At 34.6% G+C, this 25498-nt stretch overlaps 1 protein-coding gene across 4 annotated transcripts in view; it reads left to right on the forward strand.

The window, feature by feature from the left end:
* Nucleotides 1-25498, forward strand: part of Trip11 (thyroid hormone receptor interactor 11) — a 70712-nt gene that overhangs the window by 14243 nt on the left and 30971 nt on the right. For 2 of the 4 annotated variants that reach the window (XR_013343791.1, XM_026394203.2), the window contains exons 6-16: nucleotides 483-648; nucleotides 1125-1487; nucleotides 4388-4428; nucleotides 4998-5084; nucleotides 7942-8154; nucleotides 8726-11677; nucleotides 14681-14821; nucleotides 15346-15527; nucleotides 18626-18789; nucleotides 19926-20029; nucleotides 23959-24058. Coding sequence is in view for 3 of the 4 variants with exons in the window: in XM_026394203.2 (XP_026249988.2) it covers nucleotides 483-648; nucleotides 1125-1487; nucleotides 4388-4428; nucleotides 4998-5084; nucleotides 7942-8154; nucleotides 8726-11677; nucleotides 14681-14821; nucleotides 15346-15527; nucleotides 18626-18789; nucleotides 19926-20029; nucleotides 23959-24058 (4513 nt within the window). In the remaining variant the exon portion in view is untranslated. Of the gene's footprint in view, nucleotides 1-482; nucleotides 649-1124; nucleotides 1488-4387; nucleotides 4429-4997; nucleotides 5085-7941; nucleotides 8155-8725; nucleotides 11678-14680; nucleotides 14822-15345; nucleotides 15528-18625; nucleotides 18790-19925; nucleotides 20030-23958; nucleotides 24059-25498 lie in introns of those variants that run through there. The other 2 variants (XM_077800317.1, XM_077800318.1) reach the window with 2 other exon arrangements.

The raw sequence follows: 25498 nt of genomic DNA on the forward strand, positions 1-25498 counted from the left end.
GGTCGAGTGCCTGTGAGTTCAATCTCCAATACTAAAAAAAAAGAAAAAAAAAAAACTATAGGGTGAGGTGGGACATAGCCTGTCATGCCAGCTAATTGGGAGCCTGAGGCAGGAGGATTATGAGTTTGAGCCCTCCCTGGGCAACTTAGTGAGACTGTCACAAAGTAAAAATGAAAAGGGGTGGGGATATAGCTTAGTGGTAGAGCACTTGCCTAGCATGTCAGAGGCCCTGGGTTCAGTTCCTAGTATTCGTGTGGGGCAGAGGGTGGTGGAGAGAGATGACTGTTTTTAAGGTTTCAGACAGGAAGGAGGGGGGGGAGTCTTTCCAAATTGTTCAAATTTTGGAACTGTTTAAATTATTTTCAGCCTTAATATGCTTAGAGAAGTAATTTTAATAATACAGACCTTGGATGATAGTGAAATAAATAGCTTAGGTAAATTTATTGATCATAAATGTGGTTAATTTTGTTTTACTTTTTAAGGTACTTGAACAAAACCGAAGTCGAGACATAGATGAACATCAACATGAAATGTCAGTTTTGCAGAATGCACATCAACAGAAACTGGCAGAGATAAGTCGCCGGCATCGAGAAGAGTTACGTGACTATGAAGAACGAATTGAAGAACTTGAAAATCAGTTACAACAAGGTTATTAATTTTAGTAGTTTCACATATTAGATGACACAAATGGCAAACTAGTACTCTAAGACCAGGACACTGCTGTAAACTTGGACTAAGTTCCAAAAAATGAGTAAGTGATTGGTTTACTCATTTGGCAGATGTTTAGAAAATGACATAGCTTTCAAGATTCTGTAAAATGGAAAGGTCCTTTTTGCTTTTATGGTAAACAATTACAACTCGTAGATTTCTTTGTTGCATTGTTTGGTGATGATATGTTGGTAATAAATGATTCAAGATATTTTCAGATACATTGGCTTTTTAGTAGTTGATTCTGATGTTTCTCCAATTTTTTATTTATTTTTAAAGTGTTTAGTTTAAGATAGTAATTTAAATTTTCTTTTTAAGCTTTCCAAGTTCGGAACTCGAATCTTAGTTATATATATAGTAAGTATTTACTTCTTGATATTTAACACATGATGTCCTTGACTTTGTTTATGTTCTAGGTGACTCAGGAGTTATAGTAACTGATGAGCCTAAAATCTGTGAGATGCAGAAGACTATTCAGGTTCTACAAACTGAAAAAGTAGAATCTAAAAGAAAGATTGAAGAACTTGAGGAAAAAATCAAAGACATAAATAAAAAATTATCTTCTGCAGAAAATGACAGAGATACCTTGAAAAGAGAACAGGAACAACTCAGTGTGGAAAAGCGACAAATGATTGAACAGTGTGAAAACTTGAAACTGGAATGTAGTAAATTGCAGCCTTCTGGGAGGGAGCAGAGTGCTACTGTGGCAGAAAAGGGAAAAATTCTTCCACAGAGTTCAACAGTAGAAGAAGTGCTCAGGCTGCAACAAGCCCTGTCTGGTATAGAATGCTTGGGACTTATTTCAGATTATTGTTTCAGTGCTTTGGAATTGTTTTTAGAGACACACATACTTTAGTAGACAAATACTTCATGAAAATGGAGTATTTGTGGAACCGTCTATAATTTGATTAAAATTGTTTGGTGTGAATTCATTGCCATAGCTAATAGGCAACAAAAAATACTTTTCTATCAAAATGGGTCAATTATTGACTAGGTGTCTCTTAGCCTTCCTTTATTTTTTATGTATTTACATGGAAGTCAGCGATTTAGGAAGCCTTATGGATTTCTGAGAAGTAAATCCAGTGCACACATTGCTGTGGAGAGGTACTGTTTCTTTTAGTCTACACAGAACTGAATTCTTTCTATAACTTATCACAGCCCAGACTCTCCATTCAGGGAATGCAGCATTCCATCTTTACAAGTCCATTGTTACCCTTTTAAATGATTTCCTAAATTGAAGCAGAGGCCCAAATGATAAGAACTTTAGGTCATCTACTGTTTTCCATGCTCCAGTTGATGTGTTCACTGGTACAAAAATATTAAATTAGATAGATAAATCACTAGTATTCATACATTCCAGGAACATATAATGAGAGCTTTTCAGCTTGAAAAGATGCATTTTATTTTGCACTTCATTATCTTCTCAAAGTATAAACCCTCACTTTATGAACTCATTCATTACTGCTCTGGAAGTTTCCAATCCTTGTATGCTTGTTACTCCCCACATCTGTACCCCTCAGCTGCCTTTTTTCTCCAGCTGCTGATCTAGTCGGCCAACTCTATATATCACCTGGGTTTTTGAACTAAAGTTAGGTTCAAAGTAAAATCATTGTCAACTTCTCCTTTCCTAGCCTTGGTGATTGGTAGTATTCACTGGTCTCTCAAATCAGAATGCTGGAAGTCATCACTGACAAGTCCTATGGGTTTTCTTTTCTTCTCTCTGGCCGAGTGATATTTCAGGATTGTATCCCAGAGGAGTTCCAGGGTTTCTCACAGGCTCATCTGTCCTGAGAGCTGCCATGCAGGTAAAGGGAAGGCAGTGAAGTGTAAGGTCCTGGACCTCTTTCTCATTTGGTTTCAATCAGAATAACTCTGCTCTTTTATAAAATAAGTTTAATTATATCAGGTGATCCATCATTTGCTTAAATAAATCTACTGCTCTAGTCCTTATCCCCTTTCCCATTTCCATTGCCATGATTCATTTCAGTTAATCATAATTGCTTTTGCTCGTGTTAACTATGGTAGATCTCTTTTTATTTATTCAATTTTTATGTGTACTGGGGTTTAAACTCAGGGGCATTTGACCACTGAGCCACATCCCCAGCCCTATTTTGTATTTTATTTAGAGACAGGGTCTCACTGAGTTGCTTAGTGCCTCACCATTGCTGAGGCTGACTTTGAACTCCCTATTCTCCTGTCTCAACCTCCTGAGCCGCTGGAATTACAGGCATGCACCACTGCGCCCGCTTGAGCATAATAGTGTAGTGTTTAAGAATAAGACTGGGCTGGAATCCAACTTTTGTCACTAACTAGATGACTTTGGGTAAGTTAGCTAACATCTCTCTGCCTCAGTTTTCTCATGTATGTGGTTGGAATAATAATATCTTCCTTGTTTGTTGTTTTGTGAGTTACTTGCTGCAGAGTTCTCTTTAGAAAAGTGGTCCATGTCAATTATTATTCATGTCAATGTTACAAAATTTAATTCTCAGGCTCCCATGCTGCCTCCTTCAATTCATTTTATTTTTTTCATTTTGTAGCAAGAATAAATTTTCAGAAACACAAAGCAGATTATTCTCCTGCTTTTTAAAAAGTACTTTATTGCTCACCAGGAACTTCAAGATGAAGTCTAGACTTCCGTAGTCGTACATGTAATGCCCCTCATGATCTGATACCTGTCTACTCTTCAGTTTCTATTCTTCCCATTCTACCATTCTAAGCTTTAACCATATTGAACTGTCTGTAGCTTAAGCCAACAGTCTTGTCTGAGCTCTGTCACTGTTTTGTTTGCTGCATTCTCTTTGTGTGGAGTATCCTTACGTTTCTTTGAGCTAACTCTTAGTGTAGTGGTTTAATACAGGTATTACCTTCATTGTCCAGTACTTGCACTGACTCTTCTCTGGCCCCATTTTCTCCACCTAATTTCTACTAGATGTTTGCCCTTTTTGCTTTCATGGTTCCTTTTTGTTTGCTGTATCACACTGTATTATAATCACATGTTTACTTGTTCTCCTCTGAATTGTAAGCTCTTTAAGAGCAAGGACTAAATTTTTGCCTTATCTGGTATTGGCCTCATCATATATGCTCAATATTTCTCCAACTGAATGTTAAATGAATGACTTCAGCTGAGCTCACGGTATTCTGTTTCTGTATTCTTCTTCCAGAATCTCTTCTATTTATGGATCTGTATGTAGTACATTCATATTTAAATTACCTAAGATAATTGAGATATTATTGTATTGTTGTAATATAAATATATATTTGTTACTTTTGAGTTTCTTTTCCCCGAGTCTTAAGCCTTATACTATTCCTGGTTGCCCAAACTAATCAGCTCATTTGGAAATACAGTTGTTGTTAGTATTTTTATGAAAGCAGTAACATATGATTCATACAGAATACACTTATTCTTTTCTGAAGAATTGGATTTTAACATAGATTAACTGGCATCATACTATGATTTCTAGAAGTATGAAATGAAAAAATAGAAGTATGAAATGGGAAAAATGAAAAAATAGAAGTATGAAATGAGAAAAATGTTTTGCCAGAACTGTTAAAGCTTGCTAATGGTTCTTATAAGTACACTTTGTTTTAATGGGGTTGCTTTTCTGAGTTTAGTATGGGAGGTTATTATAAAGACTTTCTAAATAATTGTAATGTCAGGTTCATTTAATTGTTTTTGCAGATGCTGAAAATGAAATAATGAGACTAAATGGTTTAAACCAGGTAAGCTCATGTTATAGAAGAAAGCTTTTAGCATTGGTTTACTAATAAAAAGTAATTTATTAGAGTAGTTTGTTTTGTGTTATTTAACAAATTCATTGAACATACCCTGGGAACATTTGTCACAGTAATTTTATGTTTGCCAATTTATAACAGAAACAAACTATTTGTACCATAAATTTATATTAGGTTAAAAATTTTTATAATTGAAAAATTCAGGTATAACTGTGCAGAACAATTTGATGAAAATTATGTGTATAGAGACATTGTACGATGCTATATCAAAGTGAGGAATGCATTTTGACTTTCTTTGAGAACTTCAGGGAGTTTCTATTAATTAGAGGTTATTTTGTTAAATATATATACATATATTTTAAAACATAATAAAGAAATCCTCCTTAAGAATGTCTAAAATGAGTGATTGGCTCTGAATGGTCCAGTGTTATAGTTTTCTAACTTTATGTATCACTAAGGAAATACTGAGTAGAAACACACAATTGTGTAAGTAGCCTGCTTTTTTTGTGAACTGGAAATTTCCTGTTTCTGAAAATACTACTTTAACATTTCTGTAGGATAACAGTCTTGCTGAAGACAATCTGAAACTTAAAATGCATGTTGAAGCTTTAGAAAAAGAGAAGTCATCACTGAGTCAAGAAAAGGTGGGTGCTGAAAAATGGGGAGAGAATTATAATGGTGTTATGTATTACAGTTTACAGCTAAGGACAAGTTTATATCAAAATGGAATGTTTGGTAATAGAGTCCTGAGGACAAAGCTGATCTCATTGATTCTTATAAGACCAAATTGAAGTACCCGGGCAAGGATCAGAGTGTGAGTGGCTGGCCAGAGTTTACATGTAGAGATAAGCCAGTAGGCACACAGATAATGAGTGGAAAAGATAGGCCCTGTTTTACTATCAGATGGAGTTCTGACTGCAGCAGCATACATATGTGAGGTGGAAGATCTGGAGTGTATATCCTGAATGGATCCATCATGGGGGACAGGAAGAAGAGGGATAAAGAGGGACAGTTTCAGTGGTAGAAATGGCATCTTTTTTGTATATGTTGATAGCAAGGATGGAAAAGGATTCTGTAATACAGTATTGGTTAAGGAAGAGGTATTTTTTGGGTTTGGACCACTTAGGAAAAATTCCTTATCTATGGCAGGTCCTTACATAAAGGGTCATTTGAAAACTGGTATTAAGTTAAAGACCAGTGTTTCAATTAAATTTAATTCTAATTTTTAAAAAGTAATACATGTTTACTGATATATATGTTTAGTACTACTGAAAATTTTCAGATAGTACATGTAGAGTAGTAATCTTTTGCGTCTTCCTTCATTGCTTGGCTTCTTTCCCACAAGCAGTTCTTGTTACCAATTTCTAGTACATCTTTTCAAACATACTAAGGCATATTTGATTATACATAGAAATTGCTTTAAAAATACAAATATCTGGGTTGGGATTGTAGCTCAGTGGTAGAGCGCTTGCCCAGCATGTGTGAGGCCCTGGGTTCTATTCTCAGCACAGCATATAGATAAATAAAATACAGGTCTGTTGACAACTAAAAAAATATTTAAAAAAATACAGATGTCACTTTACTTAACATGCTATTCTTATAGAAACTAACATTTTCAGAACCTTCACACATTAGGTATATAGGCAGTATTTTTTTTTTTTTAAGAGAGAGAGAGTGTGTGTGTGTGTGTGTGTGTGTGAGAGAGAGACAGAGAGAGAGAGAGAGAGAGAAAATTTTTTTAATATTTATTTTTTAGTTTTCAGCGGACACAACATCTTTGTATGTATGTGGTGCTGAGGATTGAACCCGGGCCGCACGCATGCCAGGCGAGCGTGCTACCTCTTGAGCCACATCCCCAGCCCAGCAGTATTTATTAAATACTTAGTTGTTTGCACTGTTCTATACTTTATGGGATCTTTGCCACCACCCTTTCTAACCACTAAATGCCAATAATATCTCCCAACCTTTTTTTTTTTATTACCATACTATATATATTCTGTTTCTATTCTGATTGTATTCTGCTCTTTAACTGACCTATGTGTACTTTGTAGTTTGAAGACTTCTCTACACATATTTGGGGACCTGCAACCTTTTATGAAACTTTTGGATTCTGTAGCTAGTCTTCATAGCTTTTTTCCATTCTTTTGATGTTTATAGTAGTCCATTGTAACTCTTCCTTATGTCTGTCATGGGTCTGCTTACTGGTTAAGAATGCTATAAGTATGTGTGCCCTTAAGATCCAACTGAAAAAAAAAAATGTTTGTGGTTTTCCTAAGTGAAGAGGCAACTTTAGAAGACTTAGGGAGGATACTTTTCTATTTTTCTATTCTTTCAGAATAAATTTTTGAATTGGAAGGAAATGAGAGTTGTTATGCAGATGTTCTTTTGTAGCTTTTCTTGCATGCATGCTCTCTCTCTCTTTCTCTGTCTCTCTCTCTCTTTAATACCCAGGAGTGTGTAACCACATTCCAGACCTTTTTATTTTTTATTTCAAGATGAGATCAAGCTAAGTTGCTTAGGGCCTTGCTAAGTTGCTGAGGCTGGGTTGAACTTTTCAATCCCCCAGTCTCCCGACTGGGATTACGGATATGCACCATTGTACACAGCTCTAGGTCTCTTTAATAAGGTATTATTAGGCTTTTTATTTGAAGGAATTTGAGATTTTTATTTACTTTAGATTCCTTAGAAATTGAATTTAATCTTTAAAAATCTATATAATTGAAGGAAGGCTTTACACTGATACATAATCACAAACATCATAATCACATTATCAAAATAAGGTTGAAGGAAAGAGAACTGTCCCTCCTCTGGGATTTTGGAGAAAACATTAAGTATCTAGTAATAGACTATAAAATGTATATAGAGATCCATGTATAGGAATGTCAGCTTTGAGAGAAGGGAACCTAGTCCATGCTTTGTTAGAAGGTAAAGGAAGAAAGGCAGATGTTTTCTTGAGTCAAGAAAAGTTTCCCTGTTCTGACAGAAGCAAGGAATGAGATGAATTCTAGGGGGAAAGTAGAAAACTTTTCAGAAAGGGAGAACTTTAGAGTGAATGAGTATTAATTTGTTATTTTCATTTAGTCTGTGACTAAATGACTGAGTGTTAAGAAGTGAAAGTAGAGAGAGCCAGGAGACTTGAGGAGTTTTGTTAAGTCTGTGTATGGTGGGGGAGGGGTTAAGGGAAGCAGCTGTGGGAGTGGATAGGAAAGGCTTTCTACTGGGAAAGGACTTGTGTGAAGGAGTTAGAGCTAGAAGGTAAACATAAAGTTATCACATCTTGTTAGGGTTATAGAATTTTGCTTGAAGCTGGAAGTAAAATTGCATATGAATAAAGACTGGCTTATTGAGTTTTATTTAACATTATTGAGGTATTGTTTAATGTTTATAATGCACAGCATTTAAAATAGGTCTCCAAATTCCATTCGTTTGTGTATATAATATTTTGATGTCTTTTCTTCAATTGACCATGTGTTGCCACCTCCCACCCTTTTATTATTTAAGGAGGAACTTCAGATATCACTGTCAAAATTGAGCTGTGAATATGAAGTAATTAAAAATACAGCTTCAACAGACATGAATTTGAATGTACAATTACATGACTTAAAACTTAACTTGAAGGCAAAGGAGGAAGAACTGAATCAGAGTATCAATGAAAAGAAAATGCTGATAGCTGAGTTAGAAGAACTGGACAATCAAAACCAGGAAGCTACAAAGGTAACGCTATATGACAGATAGTAAGGACTATCTGTCTACTCAGTAGACTGAACACTGGGTGAACATGCAAAACATAATAGGCATAATTTAATTTTATAATTTGAGTAATGTTTTAGTTTATTGATATTCTAGTCATAGAGACTGGGACAGTTTTTCTGTAGAGTGCCACTTAATAAGATAATTTTGGCTTTGCAAGCCATGTCATCTCAGTTGCCCACTACTCAGCTCTGTAATTGTGATGTATAAACAAATGAGCGTGGCATGTGAATTTTATATACAAAACAGGCCTGTGGTCTGTAGTTTGTTGACTCTGTTATTTAATTTGAAAATATACAATTTATATAATTTACCTTCTTTTGTTTTAAATTCTTATCCCTAAAGTGATAAAATGGATCTGCTCTAAGATATTGTAAATTTTGTAGGGGATATTGGGATAGAAAGAAAGTTGTTTTTAAGAAAGATTAAAAATGACTAAGAATTTTCTTTATTAAATGTTCAAAATTTTGCAAGAATTTCGTGAGGCACTAAAATGAGAAAATATTGTAAAGTTACCATACAACTTTTCTTTCAGCACATGATTTTGATAAAAGATGAGCTATCAAAACAACAAAATGAAGGAGACCTTGTAATCAAGAAATTGAAACAAGATCTAGATGATGAAAAAAAGAGAGTTCATCAACTTGAGGATGATAAAATGAACATATCCAAAGAGTTGGAAGTGCAGAACGAAAAGTTAACTCGGAGTGAACAGAGCCTCAGTGATTTGAACTTAACCAAACAGAAGCTTGAAGATAAAGTAGAAGATTTAGTAGATCAGCTAAAAAAATCACAAAAAAATAATTTAAACATCCAGCAAGAAAACCTTGAGCTTAAGGAACACATTAGACAAATTGAAGACGAGCTGTCTAAGTTCAGAATTTCTCTGAATGAAGACTCTAATTTTAAGGATGACTTGCTTAAAGAACGGGAAGCTGAAGTTAGCAACTTAAGGCATAATCTTTCAGAAGTAGAACAGCTCAATGAAAATTTAAAGAAAGTTGCTTTTGATCTCAAAACGGAAAATGAAAAGTTGATCTTAGCATGTGAAGATATAAGACATAAGTTGGAAGAATCTATTGCTGGTAACAATCAAATTTCTCAAGAAAAAGACACTATTATGGAGACTCTAAAAAGAGACAAAGAACAGATAGAAGCCCAATTGCACCAGGCAGAAAAAAGACTGTTGGAAGAAGAAAACAATTACAGGCAGACTATTCAGGAACTCTCAAATGCACGTAATTTGAATACCTCTGCCTTACAGCTGGAACATGAACGTGTAGTTCAACTCAATCAAGAGAAGGACTTTGAAATAGCAGGACTCAAAAAGAATATTGAGCAAATGACTGCTGATCAAAAAGAAACTAAGGAAATTTTGGCATCTCATTTAGAAGAACAGAAGCAATTGATACAACTTATAAATGAGAAAGAAGTTTTTATTGAAAAACTTAAAGAAAAAAGTTCAGAACTACAAAAGGATTTAGATGAGTGTTCTCAGGCCTTAAGAGAAAATGAAACTTTAAGGCAAACCATAGAAGAAAAGGACAGAATTCTTGGATCCATGAAAGAAGAGAACAATCATTTGCAAGAAGAATTGGAAAGACTTAGGGAACAGCAGAATCGAGCTATACCTGTGGCTGAGCCTAAAACCCTTGATGGTATCACAGAACTAGAATCGGAGGTATCTCAACTGAATGTAATAAAAAATCATCTGGAAGATGAAATTAAACACCATCAAAAGATAATTGAAGATCAAAACAAGAGTAAAATGCAACTACTTCAGTCTATACAGGAGCAGAAGAAGGAAATGGATGAATTCAGATACCAATATGAGCAGATGAATGCTGCACATACCCAGTTATTTTTAGAAAAGGATGAGGAAATTAAGAATTTGCAGAAAACTATGGAACAATTAAAAGCCCAGTTGCCTGGAGAAAGATGCGATACTCAAACAGAGAATTCTGATATTTTTCAAGAAACAAAAGTTAAAAGCCTTAATTTAGAAAATGAAAGTGAAAAACATGACCTATCGAAATCTGAAACTGAAAAGTTAGTGAAAGGAATCAAAGAACGAGAACTTGAGATTAAACTTCTAAATGAAAAGAATTTATCTTTAACCAAACAGATTGATCAGCTGTCCAAAGATGAAGTTGGTAAACTCACTCAAATTATCCAGCAGAAAGATGTGGAGATACAAGCTCTTCAGGCTAAAATTTCTTCAGTTTCATGCTCCCAGGATGTTGTTTACCTTCAGCAGCAACTGCAGACCTTCACTATGGAAAGAGAACAAGTATTTGCTGTTTTGAATGAGAAGACAAAAGAAAATAGTCAGTTGAAAACAGAAAATCACAAAATGATGGATATAGTAGCTGCCAAAGAAGCAGCCCTCATCCAACTTCAAGAAGAAAATAAAACATTGTCCACCAAATTTGAAAGTAGTGGTCAAGATATGTTTAGAGAAACTCTGCAGAATTTATCTCGTATCATTAGAGAAAAAGACATTGAAATAGATGCATTAAGTCAGAAGTGTCAGACTTTATTGGAAGTTTTACAAACTTCTGGCACTGATAATGAAGTTGGAGGTGTTAATAGTAATCAGTTTGAGGAGCTCCTACAGGAACGCAATACATTAAAACAGCAAGTTAAAAAAATGGAAGAATGGAAACAACAGGTAATGACAACAGTCCAAAATATGCATCATGAGTCAGCCCAACTTCAAGAGGAACTTCTACAACTTCAAGCCCAAGTTTTGGTTGACAGTGATAATAGTTCTAAATTAGAAGTAGACTACACTGGTCTCATCCAAAGTTATGAGCTGAATGAAACCAAACTCAAAAATTTTGGGCAGGAATTAGCCCAAGTTCAACATTGCATAGGGCAGCTTTGTAATACCAAAGACCTTCTTTTAGGAAAACTTGATATTATTTCACCCCAGCTCTTGTCTGCTTCATCACTTACCTCCCAGTCAGCAGAGGTAGAAGAACTGAGAAAATCACTGCAAGAAAAAGATGCCACAATCAAGACACTAAAGGAAAATAACCACAGGTTGTCTGATTCAATTGCTGCTTCTTCAGGGATTGAAAAGAAAGAACATGAACAAACAGATTCAGAAATTAAACAGCTAAAAGAAAAGCAAGACATTTTGCAAAATTTGCTTAAAGAAAAAGACCTCTTAATCAAAGCCAAAAGTGATCAGTTACTTTCTTCAAATGAAGATTTTACTAACAAAGTGAATGAAAACGAATTATTGAGGCAAGCCGTAACAAACCTAAAGGAGAGAATGTTAATTTTAGAAATGGACATTTCTAAACTAAAAGGGGAAAATGAAAAAATAATAGAAACATCAAAAGAAAAGGAAACGGAGTATCAAGCATTACAAGAGACAAACTTGAAGTTCTCTGTGATGCTGCGAGAAAAAGAGTTTGAATGTCAGTCAATGAAGGAGAAAGCTCTTGCCTTTGAGCAATTGTTACAAGAAAAAGAACAGGTATGTTCTGAATGGAGCATTATAGGAGGAGGAGGTTGAGGGTGAAGTAGACTTTTTAAAGTACTGGTTACTCTATCAATGCAGTCTTCAGGACTATAAATATGTTTGTTTAGAAATATGTATTTCAAGATACTGTGTGATTTATCTAAATAAACTTTCCTCAGGTATCTGGAAGTTTCTTCTTCCAATTACTAATTTTTAATAGATTAATTTTACAGCCTTCAAAATAAAAAAAGGATGTAATAACAATATCTTTCTTTAGAAAATATTGTATCAGAGGGAATCACTTTAATTAAATTTTAGATATGTTTCAGTAATTGCCAGTAATAGCTAACTTTTTAGATTCTTAAATCAAAGGGAAGCTCTATGAATATAAACCGTCTACATCTTTGACTGTGATCTGCAATAAGAAATACTTTTACGCTGTGACACAGTAGATACGTGTGTGTTTGTGTGTGCGTGTGTGTGAAACTGAAAAAAGTGTAAGGAACCAGAAATCACCCTTACTACATATGATACTCTGTTAAAAAAAAAAAAAGAAAGAAAATGCTGGATGATCCATAAATTGACTTTAGTGAATCGAATTTGTCACAAACCTGGAATTTGAAAAGTATTAGGCATAAGTGGTACTTTAAACATAGTAGGCTCTCTAAGTACTCTAATCCCAGCTCTGGTTTGTTTGTTCAGCTGTAAAATGGAGGATAATAGTAGTTAAAATAGAAAGTGTTGGTAGCTTTTGTTATATTCAAAGTTCTACATTCTCATCTGATAAGCATGTTTTTTTATTTTAAATATTTACTTTTTTAGTTGTAGTTGGACACAATGCCTTTATTTTATTTATTTATTTTTATGTGGTGCTGAGGATTGAACTCAGGCCCTCGCACGTGCTAGATGAGTGCTGTATCGCTGAGCCACAACCCTATTCCCTGATAAGCATGTTGTAATGAATATTTTTCATGGTCATTTTAAGAAGAATTATTGGCGATCTGTTGCATTTAACTCTGAGAACTGCTATGTAAATCTTGAATAGTGGTGCCTTTTTAGTGTGATTTTTATAAACTTATGGTAGTAGAAATTTGGAAAAGAAATGATAGAACAGTAGAATATTCAGCAGATGCTGCATTAACATTTGTATACTGCCCAGGCATAAGATGCAAACTCATTTAACTTCTTTTGCCAGTTAAATTCTCAGAATCTTGGATTTTCTGATTAAGTAGCTACACGATTGTCAGTGTTTAGGTGTTTGGTCTTTCAGAGATAGCTTTTTAGTTTAGATGACACCTGTCTATAATTGGTATAAAAGACTTTCTTAGAGAGTAGAGCTTCCCATTGTTCACTGATATTGGGTGTACGCTTGGATGGTTTTGAGAGAGTCTGTCAGAAGAGTGCAAAACAGTGAAATTTTCTGTTGTACTATTTGTATTTTTCCTTTTGCAGTTTTAGCATTTGATACCATTTAGTTGACATTTACATATCTAAGTGTGCAGATTTTTTTAAGGCTCTCTTGTCTTTTAGGAAGCTTCCCTAAGTTAAGTAGTTCTTAAATATTATATTGAGGAAATTACCGTGAACTAAACAATTTCTTCAATCTTCTGAATATATTTTGAGGGCATCTTTAGATTACACAGGTTAAACATCCCTAATCTGAAATCAACAGATACTCAATCTGTTTAGAGGAAAAGGTATGTTTCTCAACAGGAGATCTTCAAGCCTATTTAATTTTGTAAGCATTTCTTCTTTCTTTGTAATATGAAGAACAAACTTAACTGAAAAACTATTTGGAAAAGATTAGCCTCCCTATCCAGGGATGGGTATTGGTTTTATGATTCATTTTCAGTGATTTTATCCTGCCATTTTTATGTTCTTTTTCTTTTTAAAATTTCCTTGTTTGTTAAGAGAGAATGGGGTCACACTGTGTTGCCCTAGCTGGGCCTACAATCCTGGGCTCACCTGATTTTTCTGCCTCAGCTTCCAAAGTAGTGGGACTCTAGGTGCATGGTGCATGCCACTATTCCTGGCTTATATATTCTCAAAGAAATGAAAAGTTTACATGGACACTTAAAATAATACTGTATACTCATTTGATATGCATATCTAAAACATTAAACGATTAACTGTAAATGGCCTTGACATTTTTGTGTGCTTTTTAGAATTCCAACTATTGGCTAAAATTCATGGCCCTACTTTTGCAGTGAAGGGTTATCTTTTATCTGCTGCCATTAATATGTTGTACTTGTCTGGAATGCATTCAAAAATAAATTTTCATTTACTGTCTAGCAAGATTTCATTTGATAGTTGCTTTTGTTAAATTGTTGACAAAAATATTCTTTTAAAATAGGCTGCACATAATATGAAAGACTTACCTTTCTCTCTTTTGCCAGACACTTGACATCATTATTTCTCTTTAACAATCATGGGTGCCTGATGAATGAATGCACGTGCACGCGTACACACACACACACACACACACACACACAGGAAGAATCACATTTCTTTTGTGATTTGGAGGCTTGTGGATATTGTAAAATGTAAATAGTATAAATTTGGAGAGATTTTTTTTTTTTTGCCTTGTGGGTTCCTTTTAAAATGTCTAGTGAACTTTTTCAGTTAGACTAATTATAGATTTACAGAAGAGTTGTAAAGATAATGAAGAGTGTTCTCATATATTAATACTCAGTTTCCCTTATTATTAACATCTTACATCTCTGGTACATTTATCTCAGTTAATGAAACAGTGTTGAGGCATTATTATTAACTAAAATTCATATATTTGAATTCTTTAATTTTTACCAAATGTCCTTTTCCTGTTTGAGGATGCCATCTGGGATTCCACATTATATTTAGAGGTCCTATATCCTTAGGCTCCTCTAGATAGACAGTTTCTCAGACTTCCTTGTTTTTATTGACTTTGACCTAGTTAACTATACTTTCAAATTATTTAATGAAGAAATGTCTTTTTAAAAGTGTATTTTGTTCAAAGCTAAAGTTATTTCTTTCTAAAAGGGAAAAGCTGGGGAGTTAAATCAGCTTTTAAATGCAGTTGAATCAATGCAGGAGAAGACAATTATGTTTCAGCAAGAACGAGACCAAGTCATCGTAGCCTTAAAGCAGAAACAGATGGAAAACAGTACCCTACAGCACGAGGTATACTTTCATTTTAAAGGGACAGTGAATCAAACAATAAATTTAATAATTATTAAGATAACTGGAAAGACTACCAAGTAAAATGAACTTATCTCTGTTGATTTTTTTTCTTAGACTCCTCTGATTTGCTATAGTAGGATTTTGATCTCCTAGAGTACTTTATATTTCAGTTTTCAAAAGTGAAAACCAAGGCATATCTTGGATATAAGAAAAATTTCTTATAAAGTAATGAAATAAAGTGAGATTTACTGAAAAAGTATTCTGTCACAAAGAGGCCATTGCTTTTGTATAATTCCATCTTCCATTATAGCCACAGCAAATGAGATCTTACTAAAGCTTTGGAATGAATATGCAACGTGATACCAGGTGAAATTTTCCTAGCATAAATACATCTTATTCTATACGATGTTAGTATACAGATAATAAACTTAAGTAATGGGAAGAGATTGATAGCAAAGTGGTTTGTGAGGGGGTGGGGAGGAAGGATTATATAGAAGAAAAGTAAAGAAATGTCCTCTACCTAGGTTCAACACTTACGTGACAAAGAGCTACGCTTAAACCAGGAGCTAGAAAGGCTACGCAGCCATCTTTTAGAATCAGAAGATTCTTACACCCGGGAAATTTTGGCTGCAGAAAACAAAGAGATTCAACTGAGAAAGAAAGTCACACTATTGGAAGAAAAGCTAGTTTCATCTTCTAACGCAAGGTAATTTTTTCATTTGTTTGCATTAATTTCAACTAACTGAACGTTGCTTGAGTGTCAGACTCAGTACTTTTCATGTTAGCTCATTTTCATGAAATTCATTATCTCCATTGTACAGATGAAGAAACTAAAGGTAAAGAGATTTAAAAATCTTCCCAATATCAGGCACAATGTGTATGTGTGTGTGTGTGTGAGATTTCCTAGATTTTTTACTTGTCATTATAGGAGAATATTGTAAAATTCTGACTGATGTAATTAGCTCTGAAGCTCCCAGAAAACTAATTTTTTTCATCAAATGATCTAAGCTTGAACCTAGGGTTGGATATTAGAAGGAAAGAGAATAAAGAAAGAACCAAAGTGAAGGTCTAGTTCACCATGAAGGATGAACTTTTGGTTTATTATTACTTTTGAGTGACCAGGTCTTTGCTTATATATTTAAAAATTTTATTTCTATCAATAGTTTTGTTAAATTCTTTATTATAAAATCATTGTGTTTTTCACATTAGAAAAATCATATAAACCAAAAGAACAGAGCACCATTCACCCATTGTTGTTGTTGTTGTTTGGTACCTTTTGTTTGTTTGTTTGTATTTATATTTGTGTATATATAATATATTAAAAAGCAAAAATGAGATCATTAGTGCTGTTATTTGTAACCTTTTTCTGTCACCTAATATGAGCATCAGAATATAGTAAGCCATGTATTTCTGTACTAATATTTTATGGCTGCATATAGTATATGGATTTGGATTTGTTATAATTTCTTTAACCCAATCATTTATTATTGAACATTTATAGTGTTTCAACCTTTCAAAATCATGGAGAGTGCTGTCATGATATCTCAAGACTTTTTTTTTTGTGGTGAGGACAGATTATTTCCTGTGTAAAATTTGAGAACTTTCAAATCAATGGGCATTTAAAAATTTTTGAGATTGAATCATCAAATTATCTGCTAGAAAAATTATGTCTACATTTATTTCCATTAGTGATATTTGCATCTTTTATTTTCCTTTCGCTATGTATGACACAGATGAAGATACAAGGAGGTAGTAGATGTTATCTCTTTGAAAAGAGTTTAAAAGTCAGTAGAGACAAATTTCTAGTGAGTTCCTCCGTCTGCTTTGAAAAGTATATTATTATATCCTTTGACTCACAAGGAAATTTTGTTTAATATAGGGATTAAAACAGTGATCATTGGTACATTCATTACTTTGGCAGAAATGCCAAAACATCCTTAGGCTGTGGCATACTTATAATCTATCTTTGCAGTTTTTAGGCCCTTGTTTTCCTTAATTAAAATAGTTTCTAGTCTGTGTCTCTGTCATTTACTCTTCCTAATAACTTCCAGGATAAACTTCCCTAAGATGAGCTTTGAACTCCCTTTTTTTGAAACAAGTGTCTCGACTTCTGTGATTGATCCCAGGTTACTTTCCACCTTAGCCTTCTTTTATACTGTCATCCACATCCAGCTAAACTATTATTCAGCTCCTCAGAGTATGATTTCCTTTCTTTCTACTTTTTCTTTTTATAGTAATCCTTCTACCTGAAGTGTGGGCCTATCCCTACCAGTTTTTCTGTGAGTCCCACCTATTCTCCAAATTCTGTTTTCTTCATGAAGGGTGCCTTATTTAGTACCCCTCACCTTTTTATCAAAAAATAGTTCCTGTTGTGAACTTGCATAATACTTGAGTCTTTGGTAGGGCAGATATATTTTACTTGAGGGTACAGGTAGTTCTTTACCTATGTTACACTTTCTCCCATGCTATACAGTGTAAGTTCATTGAGGTGAAGTGATGAGCTATTCATTATGTACCCTTCCCACCGTATATGTTATATACATAGTTTATAGATATTCAGCAATATTTGTTTTATGAAAAACTCATATCTTTAAACCAATTTATGGTGTTTTGAGCCCTTAATAGTAATACTTGGTATTTATTAACTTTTTTGAGGGCAGTCATAGCACATCTTATCCTTACAATCAACAGTTTGATTTGGGAAATGGAGTTCAGGTGGTCTTATCAATTTACAGTTCTTTCCACAAGAGGGTGCTATTTGGTAAAGTGTCTCCAAAGTGAGTTGTTTAATGCTTTTCAGTATGAATTTAACTGGAGGTTAAATACTCATGAAGACCATAGCAGTATTTTTGATGTAATCATAACACAATAAAGAAGTACACCAATGACATAAGCCTGCATGCAAAGGTGTTATATAAATAGATCTCTTAGGAATCTCTGTGTTATTATTTGGAACAGGGGTAGGGTTTATTGTATTATATTTAATAAAGGCAATAAGAAAGATGATAATATAACTAATCATAGCAGTTCATCAGTGGGGACAGCCTTTAGAAAGTTATACATACATCATGATTGCAAGTGATAAAAACAAGGGAACATCATAGAACGGACATCCATTTCTCCTTAGCATGGACAAAATGCCTTAGGCTGACACAGTGACTTGAAGGGCCCTTACAGTTCAGCATTTTATGATAAATTATATGTTAGTTTTAGTTTGGAAATGTGAAAGTTGCAGGTTCTTTATAAGTTTTTCTTTTGTCAGCATTTCTTTTTAGTCTAATTGTCAGTCTTTAAAAGGCCTGCTGTTTGGTGAAAGTCACCTTCACAGGAAGGATAATTGAATTAACAGAAACAACAAAGATCAGAAAAATTCTCCCAGTTCTTGAACTTGAATTTAATGCAGTAAAATGTAAGGAGACTCAAATTTCTAAAGACAGAAAGTAGATGGTGGATGCCAGGGGAAGTGGGGGAGTTGTTATGTAATAGGAATGGAGTTTCAGTTTGGGAAGTAGAAAAGCTCTAGAGATGGATGGATGGCGTGATGATTGTACAACAATGTGACTATACTTAGTGACTCTGAACCATATACTTGAAAAGATGGTTAAATGGTGAATTTTAAGTTATATTTTGTCACAATTTTAAAAATGTAGGAAAGATATTTCATCTTGTTTAAGTATCTAAAAAATTACTTTGAAAGCTACCTTGTATGTAACGCAGTAAGATTTATGTTGGGAAAATGTTTCTTCTTGCTGAAGTGTCTATAAATAGGTAGAAGCAGTTTGACTTTGATTCTTTTGTTTGAAGTCATCAAGCCAGTGTGCAGATAGAGTCGCTGCAGGAGCAGTTGAGTATGGTCTCTAAGCAGAGGGATGAGAACGCACTGCAGTTTTCGCTCTCCCAGGAACAAGTAAAACAGTATGCCCTGTCATTAACTAACCTGCAAATGGTTCTAGAGCATTTCCAACAAGGTAAGTTGTGTGGTTGATCTTGCAGTGAAGAGAAATTGTAGTTGTTAGTAATTTTGCCTTATGTTAATACTTCTTTAGGTTAGACATGGGGAAATCTTTGAAAATTAAGTTCTTGCTTGTTAAGGGGGAAAGACATAAAAAAAACATCAAAAAATTAATTTAGACTCCTTTTACAATTAAAACTAAAGAACATGAACTGTATTTAGTAATTATTGAAAGTTTTGTTTAGTATGTTATTACTAGTTAAAATCAAAGTTGGAATTATAAGGGTAACATGAAGAAGGATGATCCAATGATAAAGGGGAACAAAAAGAACATAGAAACAAGGCGGTTAGGTTTTTGAGATGTTGATTGGAGGTTAAATCCTCTTCAGAGTGTTAATTACCAGTAATTACTGTCCTTTGAAGTATTTATTTATTAACTCCTTACTCTGGTCATCTGGACTTTGAGATAATTATATTTTCTGGTCCAAGTGAAATTTTTTTTTTTTTTTTGAGTCATACCAACAGTAATCAAAGCTTTTTTACCCTGAGAACCAAATACGCTTTACATGCTTTTCCACACTTGACCTTCCATCCTTAGATTTATCCAGTTGACATATTCACTTATGTAGCCACCTATATGTTTATTCATATATTCAGTAGGTACTGACTGAATTAATTGCTAAGTAACTGGGAGCAGGCAGGAGGATTAGGGGATATGAGGATACTGAAGTAACCAACAAGAGTTTATAGTTTTTTATCTACATAAAACTTTAAATTTGTACCTCTGTATTCTTTCAGAGTTACTCACATGGTTGAAATTTTATACTTTAAATTGTAAGAGTTCTCAGGTCTATTTACAATATAATGTGATTGAGTATACAGCATATAGACTAGTGTGGCACTGAGGCTGTAGAGAAGGCTTTGCCGAAAAAGGAAGTATTAGATGGAGTTATGAAAGGAGAGAAGAATATCCAAGATCAGGCTTTAGGCAGAGGGAAATACTAATTTATTTAGTTCCACTTGATCATTAAGATATATAAATTTCTTGTTGAGGTGTTTGAACTGTTGTCAAATTATTAAAGTACAGGTGGTTTAAAATTCCAGTTTTATCACGATTGCAAAATATTAATATAACTTCTTTTTCTCTTTTAGAAGAAAAAGCTATGTATTCTGCCGAATTAGAAAAAGCAAAACAGTCTATAGCTGAATGGAAGGAAAAGGCAGAAAAATTAGAAGGAGAAGTATTGTCATTACAGGTAGACCAAAAGAGTTTTCTCTTGTAAATCTTATTATTCATGGTATGATTTCTTCTGGATCCTTGTCTTGGAAATTCTCTTCTCTTCCATTCATAAAGTAAATGTTATTTGAGCGGCTGCTGTGTATCCAGCACAGTTTGGGGTCATAACAGTGAATAAGGTAGTCAGGATTTCCAGAGAATGTAGATGAAGGCACATTTAATTTTTTAGCACACATAGGTATTTTATCTATTTCTAAAGAAAATTTAATCTGCATTTTTAACTTTATAATTTTCTCTTTTAAGCAAAATAATATTGGGTACTACATTTCACATGGATTCAAATAACATATATTACCCCATTAGATCTCTTTCTTTTGTAAGTATGAGACTTTAAAAAGATTTTTCTCTTTATTATTATGCCATATTTCATATACACAAAATTATATATAAGGCATATATAACCTTTATACATAAACTATTGTTATAATTTACTTACCCATTTTACTGACAAAAGGACATTTTAGATATCTGCTGTACAAACTGTGTGGTTACGTACTTCCTTGTTGTTTATATCTCCTGGTACTCACACACATGAATTTCTTTCAGGTATACATTTTGGTTGAAATTGCTGAGTCATAGATGTTTATGGCGAATTGCAGATGGCAGATTTTGTTCTTTTGTGTTTATATACTCCTATCAGGAATGCACAGGAGTTCTTATTCTGCATTATTGTCAGCACTTCACATTATTAGGCTTTTTAAGTTTTTATCAAACTGGTGATTGGGAATTTGTTTGAGTCTGTTTTGTGCTGCTATTATAAAATACCACATACTGGATAGTTTGCAGTGAAAAGAAATTTTATGGGCTAATGGTTCTGGGGGCTGAGAAGTCCAAGACTAGTGTCTGATGAGGTCCTTCTTGCTGTGTCCAACCCCTGGCAGAAGGGCAAAGAGAGGGCCAGAGAGAAAGCAAGAGGGGGCTGAATTTGTCCTTTATAAAGAGCCCAGGCCTGAAATAATGACATTAGGGTGGTGTGCCCATGACCTAACACCTCCCAATAGACCTGCCTCCCAATACTATCACACTGGGCCTCAGATTCTAACATGAACTTAGGGGGCCACATTCAAACCATATCAGAAGGACTCTCTTATAGTTTTTGTATGCATCTCCTTGACTACTAATGAGGTCACACATCATTTAGTGTAGCTGTTGACCATTTGTGCTTTCTTGTAGGTTCATGGCTAGGTTTTACAGGCTACATTTTATCTAGTACTTTTAGTTATATCCAGTGGTTCTGAAGTATCCCATCTGTCCAACTGCTTGCATGGAAGTCCGGGTCCCTTTTTTAAACTAGTGTTGTGTGTATGTGTGTGTGTGTGTGTGTGTTTTAATTTTAAAATGTAATATACATTTAAAAAAGAACAAAATAAACCAGAAGAAATGATGAGGGAATTAATGAAGATAGAATCTGAAACTACTGAATAAAAACCCAGTGGTAGAAAGAATAACAGCATAAATGCTGATGTTTGAAAATACTTGAGTGTAGTTGTAAGCTTTTATACTTTCATGAATGTAAATACAAGGTTTAAAAATATCATTTGAAAGTTTATTAAATTTCCTTTATATTAAATTAGTTTAGTTTCTTGGAATATTACTTTTTTTTTTTTTGGCAGTACTGGGGATTGAACTCAAGGCCTTGCTGGACAGGTGTTCTACTACTAAACTATATCCTCAGCCCTGAATAAAACATTTTGATCTAAAATTTAGTTTCAGTTGCTCTGTGTATCAGAGTTGAACCCTTAGTAGCAGAACTAGTGGGGTGTATGTGTGTACATGTATGTGCATATATAAGTTTATATGTGTATTATATAGGATATACACATGATTTATTATAAGGAGTTGACTACATAATTGTAGAGGCTGGCTAAGCAAGTCTGAAGGTTGCTGTGATGGTGGTCAAGATGGGAAGACCACATCAAAGTCAAGCAGAAGTCGCAGGCACAGGCCATAGATGCTGTCCACAGGCAGTCAGGAAGGTCATAAGCAGGACAGATCTCCATGAGCACAAAAGAAGCTGCTGTCCACAGAAGGAGTTTTTTGGTCTTTTTTGGGGAAGCCTAAATCCCTGCTTTTTAAGAACTTCAGTCAGGCCCACCCAGAATTCTCCAGGATAATGTGCTTTCCTTAAATTCAACTGATTAAGGGATTTGAGTGCATTTACAAAATACCTCTCCAGCAACATCTAGATTATATTTGATTGAATAGCTAGAGACTGTAGCTGATCCAAGATAATACAGCAAGGAAGCTATCACTCAGATTGAAAACTTGGCTTGAAATTTAGATGGGTAAATTCTCCAGAATAGCCAAGAAAATTATGAAAAAGAATAACAATGAGGAGAGACTTGCCGATTAGATATCAAAATAGAACCACAGACCATTACAATGTTGACTAGATTAGTGGAACCAAAGAATTCAGAGAAAGAGCCCAGGATGTACTTGAAAATTAAAACTAACCCCTGAGAAAAGGGGATTGAAAGTTTATTTAAATTATCTAAATAATAACGTTGGAAATTATCCATAAGGAAGAAAATAAAATCAGACTTCATCTTAACATCAAATACAAAAATAAATTCCAGTTGTATTAAAGCAAGAAGTCTCAACTGGAAGTGGTATTAGATATCTGGGAATATATATAGATTGAATTTAGGGGCACTCCATCACTGAGCCACATCCCCAGCCCTATTTTGTATTTTATTTAGAGTCAGGGTCTCACAGCGTTGCTTGGTGCCTGGCTGTTGCTGAAACTGGTTTTGTACTTGCTGTCCTCCTGCTTCAGCCTCCCGAGCTACTGGGATTACAAGTGTGCACCATGGGGATATTTTTAATTGTTACAGTGACTAAATGGTTCTTCTGATATTCAGTGAGCTAGGAACTATCAAAAGTATTCCACTGGAAAAAAATTATTCCACTGTATTAATGATTTAAATATTTAAAAAAAAATAGCTGGGCATGGGGCACATCCCTGTAATCTCAGCAGCTCAGGAGGCTGAGGCAGAGAATCACAAGTTCTAAGGCCAGTCTCAGCAATTTAGTGAGACCCTAAGCAACTTTGCAAGACCCTGTCTCAAAATAAAAAGGGCTGGGGCTATGGCTCAGTGGTTAAGGTACCCCTAGATTAAATCCCTGGTTAATTCCCCCCGCCCCCCCAAAAATTATCTTGCAGTAGAATCTAGAATACTACATGTATAATCTAGGGACAAGGAGGATTCCAATAGTCTAAATTTCAGCTGTGAAAGCAAAGTAGTAAGACATGTTTGACTATATACATTATAAAAATATTTAAATGACAAATGGTAATATAGTCGATAGACAAGTAGCAAATCTTGTAAATTTGTGTAGCACAGATGACAGAGGGTTCATATCTATAAGGTACTCTTACAAGTTAACAAAGAAAACAGCACAGCAGACGCACACAGGCAAAGAGGTTTTTCATAAAAGAGCAGATTCAACTGTCCTGTAAACAGGATAGAAATATTCAAATGCAATAGTAATTAAGTAAATGATTTAAAGTAATGAAATCATAATGAAACAATCATTTTATGTGTGTTATACTTGCAAAAATTTAAAAAAGTGAGAACATTTGTTGTTGTGTTTCTTGACTTTGTATCTTTGTAATTTTATTTTTCCTATTGTTAACTTATTTTACTTCTGTCACCATGTGGTCTTTTTTGTAGCATCTTCTTTTTTATTTAGTTTCTTTCATAAAGGCAGTATTGTATGTGAAAGACTGCAGGTTCTGTCTTTGATACTTACTAGTTGCATCAACTTGCCCGAGGTCATAGAGGTGCAGCTTCATCAGCCAGGGTGTAAAGGATTGATTCTATCCCAGACTGATAGTTTGTAGAACCATTTTTGGATACTGCTTTTTAATAAACTTTCCTCCCTCAGGAACGTTTGGATGAAGCAAATGCTATGTTGGATTCTGCTTCCAGGCTTACCGAACAGTTAGATCTAAAGGAAGAACAGATTGAAGAACTTAAAAAACAAAGTAGGTTTTTTTTTTCTTTTCCTTTGTTCTTCCCAACAGTACTTGTGTTGAATCAAATGTAGTCTTCCACTATGCATTTGCACAGTTGAATGAGACCAATAGTTTATTTGGTGTGTGAATTCCATTTCCATCTCCTATGACAGTTTTGCTTCTATTTGAGTCTGATCCTAAAGAATTGCTTCTATTTGAGTCTGATCCTAAAGAAACCAGATTTATTAAGAAGGATCTGGATGTCCAGTTAATTCTCCTGAATGTTGAAACAATGCTGTTTTGTGGGTTGTCATCCTATTGTCATCCAAGGGGTTGATTTGACTGATTCAACTTTTTAAAAAATTATTAATATATTTTTTAGTTGTAGATGGACACACAATATCTTTGTTTTTGTGGTGCTGAGGATCGAACCTAGTGCCTCACACATGCAAGGCAAACACTTTACCACTGAGCTACAGCCCCAGCCCCCTAATTCAATTTTTTATGGTTATGACTTCTCCCTGATAGGTTCATGTGCATCCAACTGAAGGCGTCTTAGGAATCCAGATACTAAGGGGGCAAGCAGTTGGAGAGGACAGTATTCTCAAGTCAAAGAGTAACTTTTTATGAATTGAATGTCTGGATATAACTAGATTTTTATGACAGTAGTTGGACTTAACACACAGGCAGATACTTACCATGTTTTTTTCCTTCCTCCCTCTTCCCTCCCTCCCTCCCTTCCTCCTTCCTTCCTTTTTTTTTTTTTTTTTCATGCTTGTTAAGGTATCATAAGTCCTATCTGTTCCCTAAGGTGAGCTCTGTGTTTAGGATAATCAGTTAGGGCTCAGGTTATCAAGTGGCTCATAATGCTTTGTTGATTCTAACAGCTGACAATGATGACATGTCCTCATTTAATCTCTGATTTTGGGGTAACCAGGAATTTGAAGCTATTCTAAGACTATGTGTAGTGGGTAATGATTCAAGGTGATAGGAGAGGTCATGGTGGAGCCTAGAAATCCCTAATCCTTGGGTGTCTTTGTTGGCATAGTGGTAACAAGGCATGCAATGAAGGAATTAAGAAAAACATATACCATCTAACTCAAAAGAGAAATAGAGAAGATAATGTTAAGTGGAGTTAGCCAATCTCAACCAAATGCTGAATGTTTTCTCTGATATAGAGAGGCCGATTCATAGTGGGGTAGGGAGGGGGGGAGCAAGGGGGGGAATAGACGAACTCTAGATAGGGCAGAGGGGTGGGAGGGGAAGGGGCATGGGGTTAGAAATGATGGTGGAATGAGATGTTCATTATTACCCAACGTACATCTATGAAGACACAAATTGGTGTGAATAAACTTTGTGTACAATCAGAGATATGAAAAATTGTACTCTGTATGTGTCATAAGAAATCTAATGCATTCCGCTGTCATAGAAAAAAATTAATTAGAATAAAAAAAATAGAAACAGGCAAAA

This window comes from Urocitellus parryii, chromosome 6 (assembly GCF_045843805.1).
Source record: "Urocitellus parryii isolate mUroPar1 chromosome 6, mUroPar1.hap1, whole genome shotgun sequence".
Classification (NCBI taxonomy): Eukaryota; Metazoa; Chordata; class Mammalia; order Rodentia; family Sciuridae; genus Urocitellus; species Urocitellus parryii.